Genomic DNA, 18,562 nt, shown 5'->3' with positions numbered 1-18,562 from the left:
GTAAACATCCTCTGTGAACCTTTAAGAAGTGCTGACCTATTTTTATTGCTTTTCAGGAAAGTATTTTCAACCTGTTGAAGACTTTTATTGGAAGCCAATCCTGTGGCTCAATCTCCCCTGCAGGTCATTTTTTTGAGATTTAGAGTGTGTTTATGTACTTAAGAAATATATCAACCAAAAAAGTCCAGATGCCTGGGAAATACTGCTGAGAGCAGAACTGCCCTAAAGCAAAGCAGAACCAGAGTCTGAAAGTAATTAATCCATATGCATAACTAGCAATGTAATCTCCTTTTGTAAAATGTTTATTACGGATCTTTATATACAGTCTAGGTGCACGCACGTGTACCTATATACAGTATGTGAAGACATGCATTCCAAGTTACAGCTGTTTCACATGATTTATTTCAGTTAATGAGATTACTTGTGCATCCAGTGCATATCCGTATCCAGACTGTTATCAACATAAACTACACACCATGGATTAACACAGCAGTGAAGGCAGGGAAAAATCTGAAAGGGGAATCGCAGAAAGCAGCAAGTAAAGAACTGCCCGGGCATCAGTCACTGTCCTTCAGGGCCTACAGGCATGGACAGAGGACAGGTAGGTGTTGAATACCGACCTCCTCTGCTGCATCCTCTCCTCCTCGGGCACGCGGAAGGAATAGCGCCGCTTGTTGTTGATGTTTCGAACCATCTGCTTCCGGCTGTTATCCGACGTCTCTGGAACTACCAATTCATCGCCCTCTGCAAAGAGAGATCCAGGGGAATGCTTCATTAGTCATTCAATAAAATTATTGCTTGGAAAAATACAAAACAGAGGTAGTATGCGGGCTTAGGCAACTTTTCTGCATCTAAATCTTGGGCAGGGCCCTGTATAAAGGCACAAAGCTTCAGGGTGCAGGCACTCGAGCAGACTACAAATGCAAGAAATCCCCAGTACCACAGAATCATGGAATCCTTAAGGGTGGAAGGGACCTTTAGAGATCAAGAGGGACCTTTAGAGATCAAAGTAGGAGAGGAGCAGTGCACTGAGTCTCTGCAAGCGTCACACTCCCCTTCATTTTCAAGCTCACATCAGGATTCATGAATGAACTGCCTAGATCACTATTACAGCCTTATACTTAACAAGCATTTTTACATGGCATCTGAGAACTGATTGCACTGCATTCTACAGTGCACTGGCTCAAAGGAAAATGCTCTTTCTAAATAAAGATTGCATGAGGAAAATCAGCTCCTCCTTTACTCACCTGCCATTTTGTTTTTAAAATATATTAATCTAATTGTCTCCAGTCCTAAAAGGTTTAGTGATCCTTCTGTATTCAAAGGTCGTACCTGAAACGATGTAAATCATTCTTTTAAAAAATAATGTCACATCTCTCTCTGTCCACATATATCTATATATGTACAGATCGGCAGACAGTTAGATATAGATGGTGCAACTCATTCTTCTAATAGCAGGAGCACTGCGAGAGAGCCAGCTGGCCAGGGGCACTCGTGAGAGCCGAGCCCATTGCAGGACAGACCTGGAGGCTGCAGGAAGCAGCATCTCATCTCTCCCGCGACCCACGGCTGCTCTCAGAGCGCTCTGAGCGAGTCATTAAAGCCAGAATGCAGGGGCAAAGGCAATTTCAAAATTTAAATTGAAACTTCTGATTTAATCATCTGTAGATATTGCCTGAAATTTCTGTTATTTAAAGAGAGAGGATTAATTCCTACTCCTCCCACCACTTAAATAAATAGCTTCCAAAAGAAGTAACCGTTCAATTTTGTCTGCCAGCTGCACAGAGCACTAAGCTCTGCTTTTATTTGGTGTTAGGATCATGTTGCAGTTGTGCTTTGCACCTTGATAACATATATACAGATAGCAACAACACACTAATTCCTGTGATTTCAACCTTTGAAAGGAATGCGCATTCCACACTCTAGACAGTCTATACACTGCGCTAGAAACAAACTCTTCATCATAAATTACCACCTTTAAATCTCCTACAATTAGCAGCTCTTGTTTGTTGAATGAGGCAATACATGTAATGAAGGGCTTATCCATTCATTACGTGGGTTGTCCTGAGTCAAACATTAAGCAAAGTACTAACTCAGAGTCTGACGTGTTGGAAAAAATGCCCCAACTGCTGAATAACTCAGAATTTTGACATCAGAAAGATTAAATTCTTTACTAGTTTTTAAAGCTTCCTTGTTAAGACACACTTTATTACTTATCTGTGTACTGGTTTTCTTAAAACTAAGGTCAGATGCTTTTTGTCTCCTTAAGGTGGTTTGAGAGCTGAGCACCTCAGTGCTTAGCAATATTCATCCTTACAGCATTGCCATGTGGTGGCACAACGTCCTTTCTGCATCTGACCCGTGGGAGACTGATAAGCAGGGACACTGACCCACTAGTACAAGGCAACAGAGAAGTCTGCTTCCACTTCTGTGGATGCCAGTGCCAAAGACCTAAATTACAAAAGCCTAAATTACAAAGGCCTAAATTACAAAAGCAAATAAACAAGCTGAGCAAACATCTAATATGATGGAAGTGGTGGTTTTCAAAGACTTCCTTTTCAGTGACACAAACTTGACATGTTTGTGCTGACTGAGCCAAAAATATTTCAATCCTACCTGCTTATACTGTTCTCAAGCAGCAGAAGATAGAGTTTTTAAGGCATTTTTTAATATCTAAGCATCTGTCATCTTTTGGCAACAGAAACACGATCAGTGTCAATGAAACCATATGCAGTGAATACTAAGAAACTTCTCTCTACATTTGTATCAGTAAGTCTAAAATACTCTTCTGTTCCTGATTTACCTTTCATCTGAAATTATGTGCCAAACTATCTATGTTCTGTATCTTATATTCCTTGGTTTTCTTTGCAGTAGTTCTTTAAGTTCAAGTACATTTAAACCAGTAGCTTTACTCATCATTTCAAACGTCCTTAAAAAACTAAGTGTGGTATGTTACATTTTATTCTTTAACTGTTGCTATCAATAGCAAGTTACCTTTTTGAGTGGAATAGTCTGAATCCACTCCATGGAGTTCACGTCGAAGATATCAACTGCATTTTCACTGTACACAGAGAGGTATGGTGCATTGTAACCTGACAAGGAAGCATTAGGTATATTGTTATGTGCCTCTAGACAAGGCTCATAATATACAATTTTGTTATGTGCATTTAACTGTAATGATTAAAAAATACAATCCAACAACTTTCGTTTGCAAAATGTGTTTTAACTAAAAATATTTGCATAAAATTTATTCTGAAGGCAAAACACTATCAAAAAAATCTTAAACCACAGTATGATTATCCTTTTAAATCTGCAGAACTAAGAAAACAAAACAACTTTCGAACTATAACAGATTAGAATTTACTCTGCAAAACACTTTTTTTTCTTTTAAATATTGCTTTCTCCAAAAGTCCTATTTTAAGAGATTTTATTTTGCAAATTATATGGTAGGAGAATATATTGTTACTAACAGCCATCTGAACAAACTCAGCTCCTAGTTCTGGACTGTGTACTCAGCAAAGCTCAGTTGGAACTAGGTGCCATGACAGAGTCAAGACAGATGTCCTGTTTTCGTCTCACTTTTAATTCTCTTCCCTTATTTGCCAGATTGCAAAGGGAATGCTGTGTACTCATCTGACACATTTCTCCAGCCTGGAGTTTGTTCCAATGAGGCACTTTGGAAGGAGGGTATTTTATTTCCATATCTGCAACAGAACTGCCTAGCAAGACTAACAAAAGCATAAAATTTGTGTTTAAACAGGATAATTCTGCTGTAAAATAGGCAATGATTCCGAAGTGGAATGGGAGCATAAGGCCACTTCACTGAGGCAACCAAACCCTGCCACAGATGGCAATGATCAATACAGACGCCCTACATGTGAAAATTCCTGGTCTTCAATCTACCTAGCACCCAATCTTTTATTCTGATCCATTTATTCTCTGAGTCCTGACAGGGAACAGGAATAAAAACCTTAGGGAAAAACAAGTCATATTCCAGATCACGATGATTCTGACCATCAGAAAAGCCTGAATTACAATACTAACCTAAAATACAGTCAATTTTTAAGGCTTTGAATGGCATTTATCTAGTTTCAGTGGTGTTGAATGCATAAGACCTTTTTAGCCTCTGAAGGACCTGAGGATCTCCAGCTGCTTTATAGATCAAGTCATGTGTTCAAGCATTTAATATCAGGTAATGAAGTTTGAAATTCTGACCCCTGACTCTTAACTTAAAGCAGGACAGGTCAGCTACAGGGCTGTCAAAACTGGTATCAGTGACACCAGGACTAAACTCTCTGACTAGATTTTAAAATGCTGGCAGAAACTGAGAGGATTCCTTTATCAGTCAGGGATTTTTTTCCAAATCAAATGGGAATACTAACGCAAGTGGTGGGCATTTCAAGGGAGAAGAGCAAGTACACACAGAGAATAACTTACAGCAAGAAGATGGAGTTGCGGGCCACATCAGTTCTTGTTGTCTAGATCTTCGGCCCTGGCAGTCAACGTAAACCCCTACGCTGCTAAAACACAGCAGATATTCTTTATTTGAGATTTCGACTGCACAGATGGCATCGGTTGGCTGCTGTGAGATAAATGATAGTGTGTGGTCATCCGGATGAAGCAGGCTGTATGGGCTACCTTCTCCATGAAGGGGATATTTTAGGAAACCTGACTGGTAGCCCACGCAGAGACGCTCGCTGAAGATTGACATCCACTGCACGTTCCCCTGGACTTGGATCTCCTTGATCTTTTTGTGGCGTGTCTTACTCTGATTCAGTTCGTAACACAGCACCTGCCTTTTCATAGCTACACAGAGGCAAGTAAGGGCTCCATGGCGCACGTGTCCAGAAACTATAGACTGGCAGCCTTTTGTTTCTGCCAACTTGTAAAACTCAGTCTCCCTCCCATCCAAGGCAGCCATGGGGAAGAGTCGCACGTGACGGTTCCGCCCTGAGATCACAGCGATGAGCTGTTCGTTTGGGATAAGCTCAATCTGATGAACCTTCTTATTGTCACCAACACGAATAATTTCTAAAAGGAAAACACAACAAAACCCCAAATCCAAGTAAACAATGTTGAAGTGTAAGTTGATGGACAAATACGCATTTGCAGAGGATTAAGCTACAACGCAAACCCAGGAAATTCCCTCGTTGCTTCTTTGTGATTTTACAGGATGTAGAATCAAAACTTGATTTGTAATAAACAAGGAACAGTTTTAATAAACATGAAAACGTTATGGTGATGCTGGACACACCTTTCGCATTTCCACCCCCCCCCCAAAAAAGGGAAAGAAAAATGAAGGTGCAGATTCTATGCAATAAAACTACAATATTACTTCAGTATCCATTTCAAAGATGAAAAATTACTGAGTAATAGAAAAAAAAATCTTTGAATTAAACATGTTTTTTGAAATAGCTTTGCCATCTGCTATATATCTTCACTGAACGTAGGCTTTCATTTCTCTACCAAACAGGAGGTTACTGGGAAGATGGAGCTGTGCTCCCTAGTGCGTGGCACAGCAGGAGACTAAGAAACAATGATCGTGAATTGAAAAAGCAGAGGTTCTACCTCGATATAAAGAAAATGTTTCACTGTGAGACTAATTAAACATTATAACGGGCTGCTCAGAGAGGTTCTGGCATCTCTGTCTTTGGAGGCTTTCAAGACTCAACAAGACAAAGCCCTCGGCAGCCTGGTCTGAATTCCATATTGACCCTGCTTCGAAGAAGTGAACAAAACCTTCAGCTACATTTCAGATGTTGGATCCCTGGACACACCAAGCAGGAAGCACACAGAACAGCTTGGTTTTTAGTTCTTACATGGAGGTCTCCAGCTGATAACCTCTCATAACCTTTTTTTTTCAGCTTACAGAGGATAAGGAAAGAGAACAAAGCTTACAAATCACTTTCTAATTATTTAATATTAGGATAATTCTTACCAGTTCTTGATTTCTTACCGTCTTTGGTGACGTGCACAACAAATAACCCTTCTTCATTACCCAGGGCTATTCTTTCATGGTCTATGATATTAAAAAAAGAAAAATGTTATTTTTCTTTAGAAATACTTCTTCATACAGGCAATAATTCTGATGAATAGAGACAGCTTTTTAATATCTCGAACTAAAGCAATATAACCACATATATTCATGTAAGAGAAATAACAGTGATAACCTCCCAAATGCCTTAAAGAAAAGTCTTCTCTCATTTTTCACATTTGTAGAAATTACACCAAGAAACTTTAACAAACCATCCACAGCACCTAAGAGAATAATCTTACAGATTCGACAGCCACAGTGATGACATTTTGGCCATAAGACCATAAATACAGGATAAAAACCACTATGCATTATATGTTCATAATTTATGTTATTTAATATGCTATTTACTTTTAAAAAGATAAAATAAAAAAGCATCAACTATCCTAGTCTACTTTATTTAGGCAAAATCTTTCTCCCAAGAGAATTTTTCTTGTTCATTTCATACCTATGATGGCAGCTGACTGTGTTGTTTTGATGAGGGGCAAGGTGCTGTCGTAAGCCTCTTTTGGAACATAGACCGAGCGGTCTTTGAGCTTGTTCTTCTTCAAGATCCTGTGCAATTCATTCAGCACTCCTACCCACTTGCTTTTTTCATTCTCACCGTCTGCTAGAATCAGGATTGAACACTTATTACTGGATGCAGAGAGCTGAGAAGCTGTGACCTGGAAAATTTTTAAATACATAATTTAAGACACAAGTGATAAAAAAAAATTCATCACAATCACTGATATGAGGATATTAGATGCCCCTAAGTGCTGTTTTAGCTAGCTGTCTACACTAAGAATGCAAAAATGTATCCTTAGTTAACAGAAAAAAAGCTCTAACATAATGAAGAATACACAGCAGAAAGCACTAGACTGTGCTAACTCTGCAAAATACTGAGAAAACTTCAATTTCATTTGTATTTACTCTAGAATCTCCACCCTGAATTTACTAGGTACCTGTTCTTCAAAACAACTGTTTAATGAAAAGCTTTTCTTACAAAATATTCTGCATTTTTATGGACTAATAATTCTAGCTAACAATGTAATGGAATGGGAATGGCATTTATGGCAGAACGATCTACGATCCTTTCCTGCACTTAGTGCAGCTGGCACAGATAACGCAAGCCTTTTTCCAAGTTTGCCTTCTATTAAAGTGCAGAATGATGAACCATGAGAAAGTAGTGAAAAATAAGGAGATAAATAAAATGGTAAACAAACAATGGTGGTATTAATAACACCAAGATATTTCAGAGAGGTCAAAGCTTCAATAAAGTATCTAGCAAAAATAATGTTAGAAAAAAAGACAACAAAATTCTGATACCATATCTTTAACATAGATTTTTATTGAATATTTTTATAGTAAATTTATATACTATCTGATGAATTGGAGTTTTTAAAACATCCATTGCTAATATACAAATAAAATACACATACTAAAAGCTTGAGAAATAATACAGTGAATTAAACTGATAAATAGATGACTGCACTTTAGAGAGTGAAAATGTATAATGTCAGGAACAGAAGAATACAGATGAGTAACGAAAGCTGAGAAAAATACATCCTATTTTGAGGGTAAGAAAATTATATCTATGTAAGGGGAGATTAGGGCTTGGCTGATCTATTGGTTGATCTAGTTGATCTCGGCTGATCTAGTGATCTATGATCACTATTTTTTCCACAAAAATGAGGTATGTATAGAACTCTATGCACTGCTGCAGCCACAGACCACATAAACAGAGCTTGCAAAGGAGAGAAAATACTAGCCGACAGTGAATGAATGCACGCTGCACATCACACTGGGGAATGCAGGTTCAAAATATACCTACTTACTCTAAAGATGCAGGGAATATCTTTTCGATTTGCATGGATGACATCTGAGGCCAAGACGGAACTCACTGAGAATTCTTCATCCCTTATAGAGACCACAAACATCATTTAAACAGAGTTAAAGACAGCAAATGTCTGTATCTTTGTTTTTACCTTACATTTCCACAGTACCATCAAGCCTTGCTTTGTTAAGGACACAAGAAGATGGCACCAAGATCTAAATTCTAAAATAATCCCAACTTTCCTGTTTATCTGAAGATAACTCACAAATGTAATATAAACCTAAACCTCCATCGAAGTCAGCAGACTTCCATTAATACAGGAACCATTGGAAACAAACTAGAATGGCCCTTCTGAATCAAAACTATATACATTTTATTCCGCAACAAAGTTTTATCTGTCTTTCAAAATTGTATTTAATCCCTGAATAAAGTATTTTTCTTCTTCATTCATTCCCTATCTTCTACCCAGCTGGACGGATGCGTTTAGGCACAGAAAGTAAAAATGAAGTTAGAATTGCAGTACATGAACACACAAGTGATGTCCAGGACAACTTCCAGCAGCAGAAATTAGAGATCCTGATCATGGACTACACAATGTTTCTTACATGTCCTGGAGCTTGGTTACTGATTTTACAAAAAGGGAAGGGAGATAAAACTCCTAATGGCTTTGGGAAGCTCCACTGGGTGCAGCACAGCTTACCTCATGTCAATAACCTGACTCACTACCACACTGGGCTGGGATGCTTTTCCTTCTGCTACATCATACAGGAAGAGCTTGAAATCACAGATCACTGCCAGCGCTCTCTGCCAACCCTTCTTTACTCCAGCTGGTTTTGGTACCTTCAGCGAAACAAATTCAATCAACTTTGTTTAAACTTGTGTCCAGTCAGAAATGAAACAGTGCAAATATCAATTCTCTCATCTACACTGACAAGTTTGTGTTCAATGATAACATCAAGCAACATAAGCAATAGTATACATGAAATAAAAACAGTAGAGCTGTAAATATACTACGATTTATTATTTAAAAAAATCACAGCACTATATATTCTCTCTTACTAGTTCATAATCTCATTAAAAGATATATTGATTAAAAGAAAAACTCAATTGTAGTTTGTCAGTGGACTCAAAACTTCATATTATAGCTTTTTAGTATTTCTTAAGAACATCAACATTAGAGAAGCGACAGCACCAGTATTACTAGATGGCCCTGGAAGATGATCAGTTCTTGAGATGGTCTATTCAAGATCAACAGAAAGCAGTAGATGACAGAGAGGGAGAACTGCCTTTCAAAACACAGAAGTTGCTTCATGAAAATTTAGGTCTTAAGTTCCAAACTATTACTTTCAGGCGTAACTGGAATATCTGCTGCTCTTCCTCCCATATTAAATTAGAGCTAAATTCCAAGCCCAGAAAACAAATATACCAAACATATATGGAGCAACCCGATACTTACACGGACGTGCCCTTCATATGCAGTTCCTATGCCTTTCTGTGGGTCTATCCCCAGAGGACCCTTGGTCTGTTCGGGAGGGATCGGACAGACGGCCGGGGCCTTGTCTGCACATGTCACATGGCAGGAGAATCCACACACTTGGAAGGAAGAGTAGGAACAAGAGAATTCGATGATTTAATGATTATTTCTTTTGCAGTGCAAAAGCTACAATAATAATGATGACATGTACAAAGCAGTCTGCTCTTTTTTATTCTTTTTACAAGTGCACACAGTTGCCCAATAACTGTTTCCCTGAACTTTGTAACCCCAAGGTGGAAAGGTAGGTCTGCATACAGCAGCACATGATCTGAACTCATCCAGCTTCAGTTTTTCCCACATGCAGAGCTGTATGGATACACATTTTGGTCTCATTCAGATAAGAAAGAACCCGACAAAAAACTCACATTAGAATTACTAGTCACTTTTGGAAACTCCTCTAAATTATAAGTGCTATTCTGTGCATATACAAACCTAGAATAAAGCAGACCTACAGGAGAGAAAATCTGGTACCCAATAACAAAGCTATCTTTATCATTTTGCCATTAGTCATACAGCAAAACAGCTGTCAGCACACTTTACTGAATGTTGTCCTTTATTGCTATTTTAAATGTAAACCAAACCAAACTAAGTTTATTGCCACCAATCGAAATGAGTGTGTCCCCAGTTAACTAGGCAATCCCTTATGTAAGATACTCAAAAGTGTTTGGCTTCCACAATTAAACTGCAGCATGAGAATACCTTCTGTTGAGCAAACTGTACATACAAGCCTCCAGATTTACCGTATTTTTACATTTTAGAGGTGCAAGCTGCACAGTAAACCTTCAATTCCCACTTCTTTTCACACTTACCTTCACAGGTGCAGCCTTGTCTTATCAAACCAACCATCAGAGATGTGCACTGATTGCACTTTGTTGGGGTATTAAATGATTTCACTACAAATTGGTGGGCTTTAGGCTGTGAAACACACAGACAGAAATGTTAACACTTCTGGAAAAGAAGAGTTATTTTTTTCACAGACTTAATTGTGCATAACTGCATTTAAAAAAAAAAATGTAAGTTATTTGCATTTGCTGAAATGAGATCCAAATTCCTAATACACAGGCTGAAAACATTCTTTATTGATAATTTAACACCAAGCCCTGTAAACTAAACTAGGGAAACTGGACCTTGTCTCAGTGCATGAGGTCACTTCAATTGCTGATAGGAAAGCTGCCGGGGTCTGTCTATACATTATCACATTACACTCTAGAAACTGAACACGTGGGTGCATGTATTTTCCAGGAGGCACATTCAAATGCTTAGCCACAAGGACTGTTGCCTTAGTTGGGAGCAAAATACCAAACATTTTCAAAATTCTATCTTTCATAGCAGAAGGAATTAGAGACCAGTTTGATGGTGTCAGGCGTAAGTGATATTTACAGCAAAAGTAAAATGAAATAGATTTTGAAGGGAATTCTCCTTAGTTCCTGGGAACATAGACTACTATCTATACTATCTGTATGTGGATTTGAAATGAGACAACTTTTGCATGACAATTTAATAGACAGCAATATTAACATTTAATTCACTCTTTTTTTTTTTTTTTTTTTTCCAGAGAGGAAGATATCCCATACTAAAGGGCTCAAACTTCTTCCATATTTAATGACAGTTTTACTGTTACACTGGGAGCTTACTGTCTACAGATCTGTATTTTATTTTCAAACTGCAGGGAAATAAAATGTAGTTTTAAAAACTAATGTTAAACTAAAAGAAGGAAACATAATAAATTAAGTAGCTTTATGACAAAATACTTGCAGAAATGGCACAATGTGCATAGTAGAAACTATTTCACATGATTTCAAGTACAAATACATGTGATAACTTTTAAAGGATCTATTAAAAATATTGCTAATCCCAAAATATATTGTCTGCAGAAACAACTTTTAGTTTTTATTTACATAAATGAAAGAAATTTCCTGCTATTTCTGTCATTTATCAAAGCAGATCTATTTCAAAGACTTACCTTATTAATTCCAAAAAGTCTTTTTTTTTAATATACAGTAGATTCCTCAGCCATTGAGAAATTACTGAAACTTTTATGAGATTTCCTTTAGTAGCCTGTATCCTACTCCTCATTTCTCTGAATACAAGCAACTGTGAATTAGCATGCAAATGCCTCATTCAGGCAGTGACAACTTAATTTCAACAACTGATGTAAAGTAAGTATTTATGAAAGCAAGAAGATGGAAAAACGGAATTCCCTCTCCCATCCTAGAGCTGTAGCATTGGCTGTAGTGCCCACTCTTCACTGAAAAAAAATGTAAACTGACTTTCACCTCAGGCCCCCTCTTGCCTTTTCTCAGAATAATCATCTATGCTATCCAGAGACCTCAGTTTATCGTGTACAGAGCACAGAGGAGGCTGGCTCAGTCTGATGCTGGAAAATGGCCTCTTTGTAGGAAGTCCTTTCTCCTTCGAGCACATTCTAGTTCAACCACTTCCTTCTAATGCCCAAGCTTGTGCAAATTCCTGCAAGCTCCTGCACTTGCACACCGTGCCCAACCTGCCACACCACGGTGTAAGAATGGGGCTGCTGACCTTCAGAAGAGCAACCAGCATTTACATAAAATAACTTCGGGCAGCTCTAGTGAGATCATTATGATACACAGCTCTCCTGAAGCTGCTGCTCAGACGTGGCATCTTCCCCCTTGCTATATAGAATGTGTGAGCACTTGACCGAGTACCTTTGGTGCAGAGAGTCCCGATCCAATATAGGCTGTCCTCATGGTTGGCGTGTGAATTGAACGGGGAGGATGATCCGTAACCTGAAGAAAGCCCCCAAAGGACCGGTAAGACATCAAATACACGCTACCAAAGACAGCTTGAGTTAAAAAGACTATAACCTGCTCCCCCACATATCTCCCCAAGCAGACAGGGAATGAAACTACACTGACTAAAATAGGAAAGGACTCAAGAAAACATCTTATTTCTCAGCAAAATGATGCATGAGATTCACTTCTTACAAGACAAAAATAGTTTTGTGTTATCTGCCACACTTGACTGAATCTTCTCCCATATAAAAAAAACAGAAAATTATTTTAATGAGAAGGAGATACATCATTACTTGCTAATATTTTGCATTGGGCAGTTCTTCAAAAGCAATCTGAAATATGCTGTTGCACCAAACTACAACATAACATTAATATTTTGCGAACATTTCTTAAATAATTATGACTAAGGATAAATTATGAAGAGAGACTAATTTAATAACTGATTTCACATATATTTCCTAATCAACTAACCATATGTGAAAGGAAATTTAACATTCCTCAAAATGCAGTTCACCAGCAGTGCACTAGGCTATTTACAATGACCTAAATAGTCTTTGCAGGGGAACGTGCTTCACTCCTAACCAAAGGATTTACAACAGTGAATTTGGAGATTCAAATTCCTACCAAAAAAAAAAAAAAAAAAAGGTAAAAATCTGTCAACACCAAGTACCTCAATTGGTTCAACCTCACTGGCTGTAGAAGGAGACCTTGATCTCGAATGGAGGTGAGACTTGATATCTTCATCCCGTGATGGAGTATTAGACAACGTAAAGTTCTCAACTGAATCAATCTAAGGAAATAATTCAAGAGGGAGGGGAAAATAATAATCCATGACATCATTTAAGAGAAAGAATTGGTGACTCTCACCAAAACGAACGATGCAAGTTGTAGAACTCTTGAAGTGAGAATTGAGAAAAAAAAATCTGTTTTACACAATTCTCTAATTAAGCTACAGAAATGAAAATTCTCAAATATGAAGATGCCAAGACTATTGCCGAGAGATGAGCACATGCTTAAGAGCTGCTAGTTCAAGGACCTGAAGAACGCTTGAAGAGACCTGTAATTCTCTATTTTTAAAGACTGAATGTTTTCTAAACACTACTATATTCTGTCCACTGTTAGTAAAGACTTGTTAGAAGTGAATTCCCCTAAGTCTAAGTTATTACAACAAAATTTATGAGAAAATAAGGAGGAAAAGCTACACAAATATTGTATTTCCTAGGTAAGTGTTAATAATTCTCCCAGAGAATTGATTTTTTGTGCATCATTTGAACTACAAAACGGGCAACCAACTTTATTAGGAATGCAGATGGCTCCAAGGGTGATTTTCTTGGTCCTTGTTATACAACAAAACTAAGTTAAATATCAGAAGATAACAAACAACAGAGCATATTGGTGTGATTGTACATTTTGGATAAACAGCCATCTTGGATGAATCTTCCCCAATGCAGCCTTCTGCATATGCCTGTGCAGAAAAAAACTCTCACAGTTTTCTACAGGCATATCATGCATTTCAAGCATTGTGGCAAATATTAGCAGTAAAGCAACATTTTGTACTCAGACTTATCAGATGCAAATTATAATTGGATGCTTTACCCAGTACTGGAAATATTCATGGTCTTAAATAATAAATCTTCAGATATAGGACAGTCAATTATTTTAAACTTTTTTTTTTTTCTCTTTTCAAGCCAAATCTAGCTATGTGGCCCACTCCAAGACTTGGAAAAAACTTGGAAAAAAATCTAACATCTTCTTAACATGATTATTAAGAAAATTAAGCCCAATGAGTAACCGTAAGTGAACTTTTCATATCAAGAAACAGATATTGCTTTTCTTCTGAATTCTGTTAAATTCAGAGATCTATCACCTCCTCAATGCTTCCAAGAACAGAGATTCAGAACACTTTCCAAGGGGCATCTGCACATCAAAGAACACTTTCATGGCAGGCTCTTAAAAAATTTAGTAAAAGGATATGAATGGTATAACATCTCTGGAATACTCTACAAAGCTTTTGTGGTTAGAAGGTAAAGGCTGAACTAGTTTAAAAAGAAAAGAGTATTTTTACATTACTTATAAATATAAAAAGCACTCAGAACACATAAAAGCTGATTCACTCTTCCTGGATTGGAGGGGAATTTAAACCAACTTTAGTGTAGAAGGAGAGCCTAAAGCTCCGTAAGTGCTCAGGTACCTCCCTCTAAGGAGAAGAATTAAGCACCAAACCAATCTAACCCAACCGTGGCCAAAAGCTCAAGGGGACCATATTAACACCACAAAAATTAGTTTTGAAGTACCCCAGAGTTATAAAAAGTGCATTTGGTCTTGAATTGTAACAGCTTTGCTGTCTTTCTCAGGATAACCCAGGTGGTGGTCTACACAGGACAATGGTTTGGGTGGTGGCCTGTACACAAGGTCACTGCTCTGGACTGAGCCCAGGCTGTCTGGTGCTTCACAGCACGTTGAGGGGAGGAGAACCTCAGCACTGGAGCCATAGTCTTGACTGTGTAGTCTTGTGAGCTCACCTGAGATGACTCTCACTTGTCCTTGTTTACTGAATACTTGCTATATTTTTATGCCTCCCATTACCATATGTACACACAAGGAGGAAAAGAAGCGGTGCAAGCTCATGAAGGACATCACACAGGTGGTCGCATCAAGCTCTGAAGGGCAGGCGCCCAGCAGGCGCCGCGGCCGCATGGCTCCGCTCCTGCCCTCCCACAGGGGCGGCAGCCAAGCGGCCCTCGGCCTCCACACGGGCGCTTTGCGGGGCCATCCCCACGTCCTGACGAGGCACCCCAAGCACCCGCCGGTTCCTAAATGAAGCGGGTCCCTGAAGCTTTCAGCCCAGAGCTGCGGGACAAGCAGCAGCAGCAGCGCAGCGGCACACGGCAGCGGCCAACGGCAGCGGCACGGGACATGCAGCGAGGGACACACGCAATCCATACACGGAAACAAAGGCATGGACACGACAGGCAAAAAGGGAGGGCCACAGAGAGTAGGACAGCCTCTTACACGTCTGCCTTTGTTAGCTGGAAGACAGGAAGGAGAGCGCTTTAACGGAGAGAGGAGGAGAAGGTGTTACCAACGAGAGAGGCACAGGCCGCGCGGGCAGCGCCGCCCCACACACACACGTACACGCTCAGTGTTAAAGCTACCTCGGAAAGAACGTGTTCTGGGGCAACAAGAGCCAAGAAACACCAAAGGGACACGGCTATTTCAAAGTCTGTAGTTTTGCACTGGACAAGGACAGCGAACAACTGCAGACTGAGTTGGACCAAGGAAGCAGTCAGCCTCTGTGTGCGCTAGGGAGCATGTGCAGGAAGGGTTCAAAACACTAGTTGTAATTCATCCTGTGATAACAACAGGGGGGAAATGATCTTGCCTAACAAGTGGAGAAAATGATTTTGTCAGAGGAATACTGCATTCCATTTTATTGTTACTAAGCAACAGATTTGATTTAAAATGAATCAACTTGACTGTTGCTAATAACTAGGGAGTTATACAAGGCCTAGCCTTGCAAAAAACCCTCAGCCCTTCCGTTATGAGGCATTTCCTCATGGACATAAGAAACTTAATGCCTAAATAATGCTACTGAGAGCTAGCCTGGAAAGCACAGGAGAAACAGCTGTGAAGATCTGGAATTGAGTACGGTAGAATCATGGAGGTGTCTCCTCTCCCCACTCAAATCAGAAATAAGGGGTAGCACAACTGACTCCTGCTCCTTTTGGCACCTTCCTGCGTGCACAGGAGACACAAGGATCATTTCTGGACACATGGCTTTTCCCAGCTAGGAGAGCCTGGGCTTCTGCTGCCCAGGGATATCCTCCCTGTGGAGGGAGGATACATGGAAGGACCACAAGTGACTCTCAGCCATCTGCACAGGCAGCTACTGTTGCTCCTGCTCAGCGCTCACAGGCTACCGCCAGAGGCAGCTGGACATCTATTTTTATTTCTCTTCTTCTGAAGTTGTGAAATTACCATTTTCTCTTGGATACAATTAGCGCTAACTGCAATAATTCACAGTGTGCTAGAGATAATTACATTATTTGGATGGCAGACTCAGAAGGTCTTTCTCATCTTAATGCAATGCAATCAGTGGGGCAAACTCAGTGCTGCTTACACATCTATAGCCCACAGACTTCAGAGACGTTGCAAAGAGCACTCCGTAAGGGCACTGCATTGTATTTTAGGCTCCCTCTGCCCTTTCAGATCAGTGTGAGGAGGCTGGAGAAACCCCAGAGGGCATGAGAATTATTTTCCTCGGGCTCATAATTCCTGCAGCAGCTTTCCCAACCCTCCATGCGGGACTGCAGCACTGCCCAAGCCCCAGGATCATAACTCCTCTTTAGTTGTCCAACCAAGGACCAGCATTCCTCTCAGGAATCCTCTGCACGTGGATTTGGCTCTCACAGAGGTTTCCTTCAAGGCAACTACTGGTGAAAAGAGACACTGCCTGGAGAACGGAGATCACACCTGCAGGGAGACTTGTTTGCTCTCTTAAAGACCATTAGTTTCTTTTAAGCTCTCCCTAATATAATGACATTGAACCCACTTACTGAGCTAAAACATAAATAACCATTAATTCAGAGGTTGTGTATTATGAAGCCATGAATAAATCATAATGGTCTAAGAAATAGAAGATGCAGAACCAACTGAGGAAAAAGGTAACTAGATACCTCCTTTAACCTATAAATGGGCACATCACCTTTGATTTTCTTTCATATAAGCATAAGGCACTTAAACAGATCTGATACTTGTCTGTAAGATCCTCTTCCTTAACATCCATGTCAATACCTGGAATTTCATCAAAGACAGGCATTTGAAAAGATTTGATCTGCATGGACAGATCTAGAAGATTGCCTTAAAGGAGGTACCCCAGCCCCAGAGAATTTTTTGCTTGCCTAGTAAAGAATGGGATGTTTGTCAAAATGTTTGTTGAAAAAAATGTGCTGCCCTCAAAGAAAAAAAAAAACGTTAAAAATAAACAAAAACAAGCAGTGCTTTATTCTATATTTATGGATGTCTTTCAAAACTAATTAGACAGCAAACAAGGAAACTTATCCATACTAAATAGAAGACCATCTCTTACTCTCCCACATAGCTAGTTTATTACTATTCACCAGATCTTGCGAGAGAGTAACATATTTCTAAAGACAACTTTATAGGAAAGAACTTGCTTATCTGAACTAACTATTCACAATCTTTTGGCAATGGAGATCCCTCTTTAATGCAGTAGGGGATATAAATACTTATTATTAAATTAGCAACAGAGAAAACGGTTCTCTCCAACCTATACACTCTACTGGCATCATCATATCATCCACTATAGGCATTTCTATTGTAAAATTATTTTAATAATTTTATGCCCTGGGTCCAAACTACACTACTATATACACATATGTATAGATATGTGTGTATGTGTATACACATATATACAAACACATACATACACACACAGTATACATAGAGAGTTGTAATGGACAGCGCTCTACAAAGGATGCATAGCATATATGTGGATTTTTAAATGCTCTTAATTCATTATGTGCCTACTACTTGGGTCTGAGAGAAATATAATGCAGTCAATTTATAGCTTTCAACAGCGTTCCCTCAGTATGCAATTCACCAGGTAAATATTTCAGCGTCCTCATGATTAAAAATTAGTATTTCAAATGGCAATTAGAAGAGATGATGGAGGTCACTTCAATTATAATTGAAATTGCAATGATGTACTATACATATAAATATATGACACTGGCATATAGATATATGTAAAAGAAACAATATTTTATTTGAGCACACAGAAATTACCCACAGGCAAAGAAAAAAATGGTCACTTAAGTGACCAGAAAACCTCTGGAAACAAGTAACAGAAGAGCAGCTAAAGTAGTAAGATGAGGCAAGGGAATAAATGCAATAAATCATTTATTGGAACCATTTTCTAGAGGCCACATCAGTAAATAAGGCCCCAAAGCAGCTTCTCCATATTAGGGAAAACCTATTTCAACCAAAAGAAAAACATTTATTTTAAAACTGTATGGATAGATGTAAATACACTATTATAGAAATATTCCCTGTTCTTCCCTTTCTTTACAAATCTTTTTAAGTTGACTGCATTACTGTTTGAATAACGCAAATCAATTAAGTGATCTCTTTTACTGAGGGATTTATTGGTTGAAAGCCCAAGACTTACGTCATCCATAAAATCAATCAATGAGGATGAAGAAGAAGAAAAGGAATCCTAATTTAATGAAAACAGCAGTTTAAAAAAAAAAAAGAGAGAGAGAGGGAGGGAGAAAAAAAGGAGAGAAAGAGATGGATGAAGAAAACTGTTGAGTTAAAACAAAGTGCAAAAATAAAGAACTGTAAATAACTAGTACTAGTAACAGTCACCTCTGAGGAATTTTTTG

The 18,562-nt window shown here is 38.9% G+C and overlaps 1 protein-coding gene across 3 annotated transcripts in view; it reads right to left on the bottom strand.

Moving 5' to 3' along the window:
- The window catches only part of CDC42BPA (CDC42 binding protein kinase alpha), a 145,552-nt gene that overhangs the window by 10,656 nt on the left and 116,334 nt on the right, over positions 1-18,562 (bottom strand). For 2 of the 3 annotated variants that reach the window (XM_026048044.1, XM_026048043.1), the window contains 13 exons: positions 15,168-15,206; positions 12,826-12,945; positions 12,069-12,149; positions 10,194-10,299; positions 9,307-9,443; positions 8,551-8,690; positions 7,852-7,933; positions 6,483-6,699; positions 5,957-6,019; positions 4,438-5,031; positions 2,995-3,092; positions 1,248-1,332; positions 621-744 (listed from right to left, as the gene is read on the bottom strand). In XM_026048044.1, coding sequence (XP_025903829.1) covers positions 621-744; positions 1,248-1,332; positions 2,995-3,092; positions 4,438-5,031; positions 5,957-6,019; positions 6,483-6,699; positions 7,852-7,933; positions 8,551-8,690; positions 9,307-9,443; positions 10,194-10,299; positions 12,069-12,149; positions 12,826-12,945; positions 15,168-15,206 — 1,886 coding nt within the window. The remainder of the gene's footprint in view (positions 1-620; positions 745-1,247; positions 1,333-2,994; positions 3,093-4,437; positions 5,032-5,956; positions 6,020-6,482; positions 6,700-7,851; positions 7,934-8,550; positions 8,691-9,306; positions 9,444-10,193; positions 10,300-12,068; positions 12,150-12,825; positions 12,946-15,167; positions 15,207-18,562) is intronic. The other variant, XM_026048045.1, reaches the window with a different exon arrangement.

This window comes from Nothoprocta perdicaria, unplaced genomic scaffold (assembly GCF_003342845.1).
Source record: "Nothoprocta perdicaria isolate Ctin4 unplaced genomic scaffold, notPer1 scaffold_51, whole genome shotgun sequence".
NCBI classification, from domain to species: Eukaryota; Metazoa; Chordata; class Aves; order Tinamiformes; family Tinamidae; genus Nothoprocta; species Nothoprocta perdicaria.
The sequence above is the reverse complement of the archived record's forward strand: the minus strand, read 5'-3'. Positions and strand labels throughout refer to the sequence as shown.